Source organism: Camelus bactrianus, chromosome 15, assembly GCF_048773025.1.
Source record: "Camelus bactrianus isolate YW-2024 breed Bactrian camel chromosome 15, ASM4877302v1, whole genome shotgun sequence".
Classification (NCBI taxonomy): domain Eukaryota; kingdom Metazoa; phylum Chordata; class Mammalia; order Artiodactyla; family Camelidae; genus Camelus; species Camelus bactrianus.
Genome location: NC_133553.1, coordinates 30,645,934 through 30,660,210, shown reverse-complemented (window position 1 = coordinate 30,660,210; position 14,277 = coordinate 30,645,934). Strand labels below are relative to the sequence as shown.

The window sequence follows — 14,277 nt, the reverse complement described above, 5'->3', positions numbered from 1 at the left end:
GGAATGCTACTATTAAGTAAAGCAGTGTCAGGACGGGGAAGGGAACTTATACAAGGAAGTATCAGTGTAGAACATTTGACCAATGGATGATAATTCTATGGTGCACTAAACCTAAAGTAATCTTTGATTAAATTGTAACGTGAGTGCTAAAATGAAAACCTAAATTGGAGTAACAGTTTAAAATGTTAAAGAAGATTTAAAAAATTCCAATTGTTAATTCTATCTTCTAGAAGTTGGAAGTCTTCTTCTAAGACTTCTGTCTAGAATTCTACATGTTACCTTTTTTGTGAGGCCTTTGAACTCACCACCTGATTGGTGCTTTTTACCTGCTTCAGATTCTTATTTAAACAATTCAGCCTTGTTTTGATAATATGCCAAATTTGGAAAAGTCAGAAAAGCTTATTGCAAAAGAAATACAAGCTGCTGATAGAATGACCAAAGAAGAAGAAAGAAAGAGAAAGACAGTTTGGACAAAGTTTCATGCAGCAAGAGTTAAATTCAATAAATTTGTTTGTTTGTTTGTTTGTTTCTGAAAATGAGCGTTTCCTGTGCAGTTTGTTTTCCTATGTATGTATTCCCTTGGTGTGCGTTAGCCTGTGCACCCTCAGTAGGGAGCGGTGTTGGTGTAAAGTGGGGTTTGTGTTGTTGGTTTATATGTAGTTTCCCCCAGCATGTTCATGCTCTGGGCTGAAAAAGAAATGATCGTGATTAAAGAGAAAGTATGATTATTTTAGTAAAGAAGCTGAAAATCCTGCAGAAGGACCTTCCTTTAGTGAAAGAAGTGGCTGGTTTGGAGGATTCTGCTTTTAGTAATTTATCTTAAAGCAGTCATGGATATAAACACAGACTTATTTACAAGAATATGTATTGCATTGGTGTTCATAATAGCAAAAAGTTGGAAACAACCTAAAAGTCCCAAAATGGGAAATTGATTATATAAACTATGGGATATTTATGCCATAAAATAGCATACATCTACCAAAAATTATATCATGGAACCTTTTTTATTATGTGAAATATTAGTCAAGGCTATTAAATTTGGATGTTTAATGTGAAAAAAAATTTTGCCTACTTTTCACAATAAAGGATGTGGATTTATGTAACTTAGTAGCTTTAAAAACATCAAAAATTAAAAGCATTTATAAGTCAATTCAACAGAATGCATCTACCGGAATAGTTAAAATTCAGTGACTGACACCAAGTGTTGGTCAAATTTGGAGCAACCAGAAATCTCATATAAGCCACTTTGGAGAAGCCCTGGTGTTTTCTTACAACCCTAAACAGACACCTACCCATGACCTAGCAATTCTGCTCCTAGGTTTTTCCCAAGAGAAATGAAAATTTATGTCCACAAAAAGGCTTTGACAGGAATGCACTTAGCAGCCTCAGAGGCATCCTAGAAAGCATCCTTAGTAATAAAACATTGGGATAAAGCTAATTCAAGAGATAATATGTCTGGAATTTGCTTCAAAATAATCCAGGTCAAAGGGATAGAGAAGGCATAGATGAAACAAAGTTTCACCCCAGTTTTTCCAAACTTCAGAGTTTTGGGATGCATTAAAATTTTTTCCTTAGAAAGATGATTCTATTTGTTTTATTATTTATTTTTTAGGTTCATGGTGACCTTAGTTTGAAGAGTCTCGTTCACCTTGCAGAGGATTTAAAATTTGCTGCCTGTCTTTATGAAAGGGAAACCTGAGTGAGTAGAGAGGAGAGTTAGGGAGAGGAAGTGAGAGAGGGAACAGGTGCATTTTTTCAATCAATGTTGCAGGAGATATGGTTGATAATACTTTATGGGACACTGCACCGCCATCTCTGTGGTTCACAGAGGGAGAGGGAAGTAGGGTAGAAAAGGGATTATGTTACTGCCGATTTTCAAAATAGCAAGAATATTTCTTGCCTGGATATGTCCTTTGATTATACTTTGACTGACATACATTCTTCTGCTGTATGCCAAAGTGACTTTTCTTCCCACTGTATCTTTGAAATGAGACATTTTCTGGATGTTTGGACCTTGATTTCCAGAATACTGAATAAAATTTGGCAAAAATTGCCTGGCACATGAATACCTGTATTTGTGTATTTCATATGTATTCTAATTAAGCAGATTTTACAGCCTCTGTTAGCAGCCGCTCATTAGCATTATAATCTAGTGTGGGTTAGTACCATGTTTCATTGATTGGAAGACATTTTTCACACCTTAACATCTCTCAGGATACCTCGTATGGCCAGTGGCATCTTACCATTGCAGTTGGCCAGGCAGTGGTTATGATGGATTGTCACTTCCAAGTATGAACTTGGTCACAGCTGTTCCAGTTGTCACTTCAGCTGAATTATGTCCACTTTTGGTACTGTGTGTGGTGTCATTTCAAATGTTCTCAGAAAGGATGCACTCTGATTTAGCATTAAATAAGAAGTTATTGTACAGAAAGCCATGGACATAACAGGGGAATAAGTTTAATATTAATGAGATACATATTGATTATTGGAGGAATTCCGTATTTTCTTACAAAGCAACACCAGGTGCTTTCAGAACCTTTTTTTTTTAAAGGAAAATATCCACAAATAGATGTGGCTGTATTACTTTTTTTTACTGAGATGTGACCAAAATAATTTCTTGTCACTCAAAGTAGCACAACTGAACCTTGGCGAAATTGCTAGATCCTTCTGAATAGATGAAAGGAATTTCAGTTCAAGAGGCTGGTGTGACGGATTCACATGTCACGAAGGATTACAGTTAATTAAGTCATTGAGTTAGTTTAATTGGCTAAGTGTTTTTCTTTCTTAGTGGTAGGAAAAAAATAATGGTGTATCTTATAAGTGGTGGTGTCTTAGACTGGATGAAATACAGCGTATAAAATGGATTTTGTAATGAACAGGTCTATGGTAATGAAGTGTGTATCACTGGCATTCATTAGATTGAACAAAATTGTAGAGACCTAGGAGGTCTTGTTTTGTTGAGGTTTTGTTCCTGTCGGGCCTGTGGAGGACAGTGTCTTACTAAATTCCTTAGGTAGGAATGACAAGTGGCTCCAAGATTGTTTTCTCTTTAAAAAAAAAAAAAGATTTTTGTTAGATAGAAGTGCTTACTGTGTAGATGCTATGGGAAAGGTCCTCCCCTCTGTTGTTACTCATGAGCTGAAAACAGGTTCTGATGAAATCAGTCCTGGTTCCCTGGCCCCAGGGCAGGGCTGAAGGCTGCTGGACGTGCAGTGTTGGGGGCCGCTGGCCCAGCTGCCTCTCTGGGGCTCACTGGTGGCACAGCCTAGCATGCGCTCCCTACTCGAGAACTGCAGGGTTCACTAGTCTTCAGGGAAAGCAGGAAGATTTTTTGCCAAAGAAACCCTCAGGACTCTGGTCTCATAGTCACTTTACTTACCAGCCAAATGGCGTCTAAAGAAGAGGACGATGCCCGCTCAGAGACTGCTTTTGTTTCATTATTCCTTTTAATCATAAACAAATTTGAACTTAAGTCAACATTTTAAAAAACAGCTTTGTTAATGTCCTTAGTTTGCTTTTTAAAAAACCTTGCTAACTTCTTGTTGCCTACTGGATGAGATTCTTAACCAGACGAAATGGTGCTTATCAATCCAACCCCCAACCTGTCTTTTCACCTTCATTCCTGATTCCCTCGGCACGCCATGGGTTCTTTTTAGATATTGCCCCAGTGCCACGGGGGCTGTACCATTCACATTCCCACCAGCAGCGTATATATAAAGCTGTCTCTTTCTCCACAGCCTTGCCAACAGCACGTGTTCTTACAGTTAGGAATTTTTGCCAGTCTGATAGATGAGAAACGTTTTGATTTGAAACTTCCCTTGTTTTAAGTAATGTGCATTTTGAGTGAGCGAAAATGCTACGCTTCTTCTCTTTGTTTATGCGATTAGTTCTCACTGAAATGTCAGTAACCTTGGACCGTCTCTCTCTCCTCCATCAAAGGCCGCATATTTCAAAGCACAGCTGAAATAGCTCCTCGACTTTGATGCTCTGAATCTTTCCATGTGGGATTAATTGCTTCCTCTTCGGCAGTCCCTGGCACATTGCATCTAGCTCACTTGTGCCCTGAAGGGACGCACCTTGCTTTCCTTCATCTTTATGTCCCCGTAACTCAGCAGTATCTGGAAAATCGACACTTCCTTGATATTTGTTGGATTAACTGAGTAATGGTTTTAAATCAAATGTGGCATGAGAAAGTATCTTGGCTTGGATTCTAATCGCAAGCTTAAAGCTCACAGATGTACTAACATTTTTGTTTCCATTGATGATACTATACCATGATTTTCTCAAATGAAGCAATCTTTGCAATGAGGAAAATACAGAATTTCAGAATTTTTGGAGGGTTTTTCAATCTTTTAAAAAAAAGCTATACTAAGTAAAAAGTATCTCTGATAAAAAAGCACAGCAACACTGCATTGTTGTGTCATTACAAAGTGCTCTCATCTTCAAAGTCCACAAGAAGTCTGTGATGTGGACAAATTCAGGGTCTAGTAATAATTGAAAGGCTGACCCATAGCGCTGGCCCTGTAACCAGTTAATGTATGCCCAAAATATTTCTGTAACTCTGCATAAAAGTTTATTTAGAAACATTTTAATCTGAAAGATTTTTAAAATGTTCTTTTTAAGTCTGTTAGCTAAATGTCATACACTGTTTAACTGATTATCGAGTAAGTGAGAGGGCAATGGATAAGAAACATTTACCTGTTGCCCATAAGGAAATAGGAGTTTTTGGTGGAAATGATGAGATTGGAAACTGCAGCTATGATGATCTAATGCTGAATTATTTTACTTGTTTTGTCGTGTTATTTTAGTGATACTGGAGTTCTCATTTTTAAGACATGGTTCCTCCCCTCTTTTAAAATAGGAAAGTTGTAGCCAAGGTGGAGGGAGGGAAGTGAGAATGGCATTTAGACTAATAATTGTCAGTATTGAGGATGAGAATAACAAAGAGTGGGGAGGTAGGCGACAAATAGGAACACGGTTTCTAAGAAAAATATGAGTGCATACAGAGATAAAAACAGCCTCAGTGTTTTATTGAGGAAGGCATAAATAAATCATGATGTTTTTGCTCAGTGGATCAGGCAGCTGTTAAAATGATTAGAAAAGAAGACCTTATAGCAAAACAATGAAATATTTAATACAGTATTAAGTAAAAAAACAGGTTATAAATTTTTATCTACCCTATGTGCATAATTATATAGAAACATACACATTTGGAGGGAAATACAGAAAAATAAGAATTGTGGGAATGTGCATTATTTACAGTTTTATTACAGTTTTTGTTGTAAATATTGTGTTATAAAAAATATAGAGAAACACAAAGAATGTGTTCAACTCAAAAGCAAAAAAAAAAAAAAAAAAAAAAAAAAAAAAACCCAAAAAGGTAGGAAAAAGAGCCAGCCTATCATTCACGTAGTTATTTACTAAGTCCTGGAATTTTAGAGCTGGCAGTTCTGTCCCACCAGTTCTCAAGCTGTCTGGTTTCAGGACATTTTTATACCGCTCCCCCCACTCCCAAATATTTGAGGATCCCAGAGAGTTTTTGTTTATGTGGATTATATCTAATAATATTTCCATGTTAGAAACTAAAATTGATAAATTTTAAAAATATTTATTAAGTTCTTTAGAAAGAACAATGATAGACCTATTACACATTAAAATAATATATTTTTATGAAAAATGTGTGTTCAAAAGCAAAATAATTTAATAAGAATGCCATTGTTTTCTATTTTTTGCAAATTTCTTTAATATTTGGCTCAAGGCAGCTCAATTCTCATATCTGCTTATCCATTCAGTCATGATACGTTGTTTTGGTTAAAGTATGGAAAGAAAATCTGGTCTCCCACAGCTGTGTAGTTGGAAAAGGGAGGAATATTTTAATAGCTTTTCCAGATGATTGTGGATATGCCATGTTGCCCCTGGAATCCCCCACTGTACACTCATGAGAGAGATTTAAAAAGGCAAATAATGTCTTAGTATTATTATGAAAACAGTTTTGGCCTCATGGGCTCCCTGGAAGTGTTGTAGGAACCTGCCAGGGGGCCTCTGACCATACTTTGTGAACCACTGCTCTGGCCCCACAGGGGTGAGAAAAGGGAAACCAGAATTTTAAATGATTTCCCCCAAATCACGTAGTTACGGGAAAACAGAGCGCTGGGATATAGTTCTGGTTTCCGTTCCTCGTGCTTTTGGAGGACTTCAAATTACAATATGATCTTAGGACAACTTTTGGAAACTGATCATGAGTGTACTTATGAGGGAGTTCTGAGATATCAAATATAAATGTTCCTTTTCATCTGAAAGATGAAAAATCTCCACAAAACTCCATGATAGGTGAATCAGAACTTTTTAGGGAATGTAGCATTAGGATTGTAAGCGGATTTGTAAAAGTGTAATTTTTAACAAATATAAGAAGATGCAGAAATATTAATTTAAACATTAAGTTTATAACAAATAGCATGTTTAATGTTTGTTAACCACCTCATACTAGCTAGAAAACTCCCTAGCATCTTCTTTCTCAATAATTCTAAGTAGACACTTCCAGTTTCATTTTGGCTTATTGCGGTTATTTGCATATCCATAACCAGAGGCATTTTCCGTGTCTGGACCTCCACTCAAATGTTGGGTGACTTTCTGGTATTATTTCTAATGTTGTTCACCCATTTCTCCAAGATTCCAGTGAGATCGCAGAAACATTAATGACTTGAATGTCTGAGATGGAAAGCACTTTGAAAACTTTCTTTAGCCTGTTTGAGTAGGCATTTCTCAAACCACACCATCAATGCACAGCTATGTATTAAGGGCCTTTGGATGATAACTTTATACTGTTGTCACCCTCATTCAGCCCTCTTGCATACATGGCAGAACCTTCCCCTCCCTCCAGTCAGTGCTGGCTTGGAGTCTCTGTCCTGGATCTGAGACTTTCCTTCAGATTTCTTCATCTTTTTTGAAGTTAAAATTGTAAAAGCTGCTTTCTTGCTCTCCCATCTCCTTTACCTCCCTTTTCTATTCCCTGCTTACCAGTTTCTTTTAAATATTATTCTCAGTAAGAATGACTTCCAGTTTACATACACTGGACTCAAGATTCTAACAGTTGCCAAAAAGATGCACAGAAGTAAGTCTGTGTTGGCCTCTGTTTGCATGATGGGAACCATTGTTGGGAAGGTGTCATGGTGGATCAGAGGAGAATCCTGGAGGCCACTGTCCTCCTGATTAAACACCACAATGCCTTTGCTCCTTACTTCCAATTTTTGTTGAATATTTTAGTGGTAAAAATCAAAGTTATTTTATAATCAATCAGTAATATCTTTGTTAGCTCGAACCAATTCTTAATCTCTTTTACCTTTTTTTTCCCCCTGAAATAAAGTAGTTTAAAGTTTTATGGGGAAAGGCTGCATTTTTTTTAATACCCTGTTTTTCACTTCAAGGAAAGTGGTGGGACAGAGAACACAGTTACTTGGGAGAGTGAGATGAAATTCTGTATGCCTTTTGGCTTTACCTGACTCCCAGCCCTACGCTGCCGCCCCTCCCAACCTTGAATGGTGGTCCCAGCGCCTGGGAAAGACCTGCTTGCTGGGCTGCGCATCTCCTGTTCTCCTGTGTTTCCCCTTTTGAGTCCACTCTTGTTTTGGAATAAAGTTTGAAGTGGGGGCCTCAGTGTCCAGGTTTCAGTTACAAAACTGTCGTGTCAAGTTGTGTGGCACTGCATTTTCCTCCTTTTTCTTTTCATTTTAGAGCTGGAAGGATATTTTGTGGGTTAGAGGAAATAAAAAGAAAATTCATTAGTTTGAAATATTGTTAAGGATTTGTTCTGTCAACATCCTATGACTTTTTCCTAGACTGTGTTCTAATTTTCTGTGTCTCCGTGGAACTTAATTATATCAGTGTTTCACATACTGTGGAAACTTACTATACGTTTGCTTAAAAAAGAGAAATAAAGATGGAACAGAGAAATGCAGCCTTGCCAGGAGATGGTATACTGAAAGGAGTACTGTGGTGGACATTTGGATACTTAAGTTATAATCTCATCCTTATAATAACTATCTTTGTGACTTGGTCAAATTACTACCCTGGGCTTTAGTTTTCTCTTCTATAAAGTGGGAAGGTTGTTAAATGATATCTGAGTGTTTGCTCCTCACTTTAGTATTTATTCAGCAATTACTTCCTAGTGCCTGGGGTGCGCCCGGCAGTGTTAGGAATGCTAGAAATATGGCAGATAACCAGATGGCCAACACCAGCTGCTCCTGTTGACATTTTATAATCAATTGTGTGATGTCTGTTTCCCCGGCTGGATAACAAAAATAGTGATTTGAGGGACACCTGAGTTGTAGTCCTAATTTGGGTAGGACCTTTACAAGTCATTTAAATGTGTTGTTCCTTCATGATCTCATCTGTAAAAGGAAGATAGTAATACTTAGCCTGTTTATCTTATGCAGTTGTTTGAAGACTCAAAATAACGTACATGGAATTGCATCTGAATATAGCAGCAGTGTATAGGATAGTGTGTAGCAGTGTCTGTAGTAATGCAAAATATTGCTTGTTTTGCTATAAAATTTCCCATGTAATTCATTCTCCCTTGGTTGGGAAAATCCTAAATTAACTTAATCTTGGAGTTCAGAGTGACTTGAAAAATATGGCATGTATTTGTTTTTTCTTCTCTTCACAGAAAAAGATAATGCTAAACATGTTTCTAGACACCATGATGGCCGATCCTCCTCCCCAGTGCCTTGTCTGGCTGCCTCTGATGCACAGGCTTGCCCATGTCGAGAACGGTAAGCAGAATTTGTATCATTCTTTAGGTTGTAGGAAGCCTATGAACGGACAGTATTTGTGATGTCCTTAGCTATTATCATTGGAAATTATAACTGCACTCCATCATTTGAACTTATGGTTTTAGCTTTCAAAAGAAGAATATTTATTTCTCAAAAAAAAAAAAAAAAAAACGAGAGGGGACTTACTACTTAGGTAGGATACCAAGAGGTAGTCATATCGGGCCATAAAACTTGGTGGTTCAGACTCTAGGCTCTTCCCCCCCCCCCCAAGATTCCAGATGGTGGTTTTCTGCTTGAACCCACCTTACTTAGCCATGACTTCTTTTTTGTTTGTTTGTTTGTTTTAATTTATAAAAGCATAGCTCCAAAAATTTAGATATATTCAATTATCAACCATTAAAACTATACTTATTTTGGAATAGTTTAAAGGAAAATAGCTAAGATAGAATTGGGTCTTGGTTTTCACCTATATTCAGTTTTTTTCTTTACTATTGAGTTACTCTCAGTATCCTTCCCTGTAGTTTGACTTAAATCTTTGTTTCACTTAGAATTGAAATGGTACTTACCTCTTAGTAAGTTCTTGGGTTTTTCTGCTATTGCCATCAATTTTTCTCCTTGTTTAGGTTGAGTTCATTAAAAGAAAGGCCCTAGTTTTTCTCTGGAACCTCCCTTCCATCAAGGTTCTTGCCTGTCTCTCCTCCTTCCACTAAAGAGGAAGAGTGACATCTAGGCGGCACTAGGAAGCAGAGGCCTCTTTTTTCATTTTGTAAGAATGAGGGAGCGCTAACATGCTGTTTTTATTTTCTCACCTCCTAGTCAGGCCTTTTTTTTAGTTTTTAAACTTCTCAGCCTTTTGCCCAATTATGGCTTTAGTTCACAAGTCCTTAGATTCAGAATTATTTCCTAAAGTTCTGGAATCTCTTAAATAGACTAAAACAAATAAATTTTTTTCCAAACAGGATTTTTAGGTGGAGATTTATGCTGTTGTTACAGTATTATTGGTTCTTTTAGAGGGTAGTACTTATTTTAAATGTTTTCATAAAGTCATTTTGTATCTGTTGTACCAAGTGGAGAGAATCTTGTTTGCTGAGATGTGTTGTTATCCACATGAAACATTCTGTTGTGACTTTGTATGTAGTATATTTATTGATTACATCCTTATGTGGTTAATGATATCATTTTTCTCAGAGATAGAAAAATAGGAAGTCATTGAAATATCTAGAAATAAAACATGTTAACTATCACACTAACATTTATTTACATATGTAAATTTTTATGCTGGGAAACAAATTTTGAAATTATGGCATTTCTAGGGGGTTTTTTTGTTTGGGCCTTTACTTCCTATGAAATGCACACTTGTTGATCCTGTCCTCATTCTGGTTCTCTGCTTTTCCACCTGGTCACCCATTACGCTGACTGATGTAAGCACTGGCTCTTGACTGGTTTAGAAGAGAAGAAAAACCACAATAGTCACACATGTTCAATTAAAATTACCAGAATATATTTGATAATTTAATATTAATGTACATATATTACTTATTATTAACCCAAATTATTATGCAGAATCATAAACATTGGCTGCAGTGATGTTGGCTGCATCAATGTTAGCTCCAGACTGATTTGGGAGTAGGTCCTCGGGCAGGACTCTGCTAGATTATATAGTTTTAATTTGAAGCACAGACTCTTTCTAGCACTTTCATTATTCCTTAGCATCATCCTGATGACAAAAAGTTTGAATTTCTTAGAAGTATGTCCTTTGGATTTCTCATTGCAGATTTTAGTTTTCTTTTATTCTTTAGTGATCTTGGTATGTTATTTTCCTCACCTAGCGCTTAGATTTTGTTGTTGTTTGTTTTGAGTCTTGATTCTCTGGTTAATATACAGTTTTGGAAGCTGACTAAAAATCCTTATGCTTGTGTTAAGATTGCCTTTGTATACACAGTGCCAGCAAGAGTGTTCAAATGAAGGTTCAAATACTATATCCCTCTTTCTTGTTGTCTTCTATTTCTTGTGTTCAGAATTGAATTGCCAGGGGGAACAATTACTCTATCAACATTTAAAATAATAAATAACCATCTGTAGTATACAGTTGTGTACTTATTGCCCATTTTTCACTCAGTGAACTGAACTTTCAGGCCACGAGAGAATCCCAGTGACCCCTGTAACTCTTGACTGCTGCCTGGCAGCTTTTCATGAGCTGAAATGCTGTATGAGGTAGAAAAAAGAGCAGCAGGTCACTGAGTTTCCCTTCCTTGGTTAGAGTACTTTATTTTATGCTGATACTTGGAGCTCTTACTTAAAACTAGTATTTTAATATGGCTAGCCTGTTTGTTTTTTTTTAACCAGTTACCATTTGTGCCCAGGTATTGTAATAGTATTTAATTTAGCAAACATTTGAAGGCCTTCAGTCCAAGGTTCTGTGTAAAAAAGCACTTGTAGGTAACAGATACACAGCATTTTCACGAATATTGTGTCAGTGGAGGAAACAAATTCGAGCACAATGATAGCTCTCTTAAAAAACAATAGGTCTGAGGGGGACTGGGTAGAGCTCGTGCTTAGCATGCATGGGGTCCTGGGTTCAATCCCCAGTATCTCCATTAAAATAAATAAATAAAATAAAATAAAATAGGCCGAAGTTAAAAAAATTTTTTAAAGGTTTGGAAGAGAAATCCCTTACTTGTATGTTTACCTAAATTTTGAGAAATGAATTTCATTTTAAAGAAGGAAGTTGGCTGTTTTCTAAAGTGGATTATAATCTATTATAAATTGAAAATTTTGTTCTTATTGTCTTTTTATTCTGGTAAATGACTGATCAGATTAGCTAAATAGAAGATAGTTTAGATTCTTCAGTTCTAATTTTGTTTTCACTTTTGCTTTTATGTTAAATTTGGTTTTCTGCTGTATTGACATTATTCTCCAAATGAAAATGATTTCTTTCTCCCTCTGGTCCCACCCCTTCTCCCTGGCCTCCATCTCTCCCGCCTTCTTTTCCCCCTCCAAGTCTTCCATCCTGTGGAGTGCTCCTATTGCCGGTGTGAGAGTATGATGGGTTTCCGGTACCGATGCCAGCAGTGCCACAACTACCAGCTCTGCCAAAATTGCTTTTGGCGTGGCCACGCCAGTGGCCCTCACAGCAACCAACACCAGATGAAGGAGCATTCCTCCTGGGTAACTGCTTTGTGTCTCAGTCTGTGTCCCTAATGGTCATCTGTTTCATCAGTAACAGCACTCGGGCCACATTCCTGAGAGATGCCTACTAAATAAGGGTGTGGTGTCACAACATGTTAACACTGACATTCATGATGGGGGTTGCAGATATGCTGTGCTTCATCACTTGATTTTAAAAACAGTTAAAAAAAAATTTTTTTTTTTAGTTTTGTACAGTTTTTAAAGATTACTTTCCACTTACAGGTATTACAAAGTATTGGGTCTCTTCCCCGTGTTGTACAATCCATCCTTGAGCTTGTCTTACAGCCAGTAGTTTGTACCTCCCATCCCCCTACCAGTTATTGCCCTGTTATTATTTCTATCTGTGAGTCTGTAAAAGCAGTCTTTAAAATCCCAGGAGATGGAGATATTGTTACATTTGACATGGTCCCTTTTATTCAGTAAAATGCGATGTTACGGTGCTCCCTTTCCAAGTGAAAAAGTGTCTTTTAAAATTGTACAAGGGGTACCACCCCCCACCCCAAAAGACTTATTACTCTCTGAACTTTAAGGAAGATTTAAAGTTCTTTTTTTTTCAAGCAAATTTTCTTCATGCTCATAAGCTTTAAATGTTGCAAAGAAAGCTGCTGGAAATGAAGGAATTAAATTTTTACCTCTCTAAAGTTGGGGAAATACTGTCTTTTACAATTTCCACATTGATGTCCTTACTTTCAAAAGTAACCTTTTAAATAACAATATTTGAGTGAAGGTCAATGTCTGATTTTTCTGTGGTGTTTATAAATCATGTGACAGGTTTAGCATCAATCATTTTTTTCTTCCCTTCTCTCAGTTTATTTCCAGAGTTTTAAATATGCCATACTTTTATTTCCAGTTGCTATGGCCTTGTTTCAAAACCTTTTCCTCTAGCTTTTGTTTGTTGGTTGGTTGGTTTGCTAAAAGAAATATATAGAGTCATAGGTATAATTCAGAATCTAGGTTCTTAAGCCTGATCATCCTACTGGATTTTAAGTATTAGAAAGCTTCAGTAACCAAGGTGGTTTTTTCTTTTTTTTTCCCCCCTCGTTAACCTTTTTAAAACTCAACCAAGAAAAAAAGCAATAAATTCATAATAGGAATTAGCTAAAAACAAAAATCAAACTTTGATCAAAGTGTGTACTTCCTACATCTCTGACAGTGTGTTAGAGATAATTTTTAAAAACTGTTAGACAGGTGTTCAGTTACAGTTAAACCATAAAATTTTGTTAAAGTGAACATCCTATTCTGAGTCTTGTGTTGTAAACTCCAGTATCTTTTTTTGGTTGAAGAGTCATTATTTTAACTTTTTTAAACAAGCAAAGGAAAAAAAATAAAACCTAATAGTTTTTCCTCTTTTTCATTGACTAGAGAGAATTTATGGATATTAAAATTGTTACTTTTTCTTAAAGTACAAGTATCCCACTGTGTTAATTACTTGTTAATGTTTTTTAACTGTTGTTGTTTAGAGCCTAACTCTTTAGACTGAGACAGCTCTCTGCTCTATTACCTTTCACAATTGGATTCTCTGGCATGTGTCTACTGAACATTCTCATTCTAGATGTTGGGGGTAGGAAGATGAGGAACTTTCTTCTCACCTTAGTTTGAATTGGCTCATTTAACTAATATATAACCCTTATAGAAATGGAATTTTTCATTTATTTAAAGATAAGTGACTGAATATTGCTTTATGATTTGCAAGGCTGTTTTTCATATACTCTGTTGAATTTTTGCATTGATCTATAACGTACATAAAGGAAAGTATAGAAATCACAAGTGAGTTCTTTTATTTCTATTTGATCCTCACAACACTCTTGGGAAGTAAGTCTTATCTCCATTTATTGTTATTTTAATTTCAGCTTTGTTATTTTTTTCTAGTTTATTAATTTTTGTTATGGTAACTTAAGAGTTCAGGAAAAATCTAGTATTATCAGCATGCATAATTTTGAAGCTGGTATTATAGATGTAACAATTCTGAATTTTGATGAGTATGTGCATTATGTATGGTAGATGCATGCTGGTAAGGTCTTTTAGGGGCATACGTGTGTGTGCATGGATGTAACTTGTTTTTAAGATCAGGACTCTGTGCAGTGCCCTTGCTCTTTGAGGAAGATATGAGTGAATTTTGAGGCTGACGGGGATGAAGAACTTTTCACCTAATGAAAAAAATGTGTAATCCATTTAATAGTAATTTCTTTGAAAATTGCCCACCATATCTGTGCTAATATTTTGAATGAATGTTTCTCTGTGTTCACAACAGATGCATTTAGTGTGCATTTAACCAGTTGGTATGTGAATTTGCATTGTAAATTTGATACGTGTAGTGTTG

At 36.3% G+C, this 14,277-nt stretch overlaps 1 protein-coding gene across 17 annotated transcripts in view; it reads left to right on the top strand.

Annotated features, from left to right (window-relative positions):
* Window positions 1-14,277, top strand: part of DTNB (dystrobrevin beta) — a 211,754-nt gene that overhangs the window by 70,721 nt on the left and 126,756 nt on the right. For all 17 annotated transcript variants that reach the window (XR_006722476.2, XR_006722474.2, XR_006722475.2 and 14 more), the window contains 2 exons: window positions 8,663-8,768; window positions 11,770-11,936. Coding sequence is in view for 14 of the 17 variants with exons in the window: in XM_074341764.1 (XP_074197865.1) it covers window positions 8,663-8,768; window positions 11,770-11,936 (273 nt within the window). In the remaining 3 variants the exon portion in view is untranslated. The remainder of the gene's footprint in view (window positions 1-8,662; window positions 8,769-11,769; window positions 11,937-14,277) is intronic.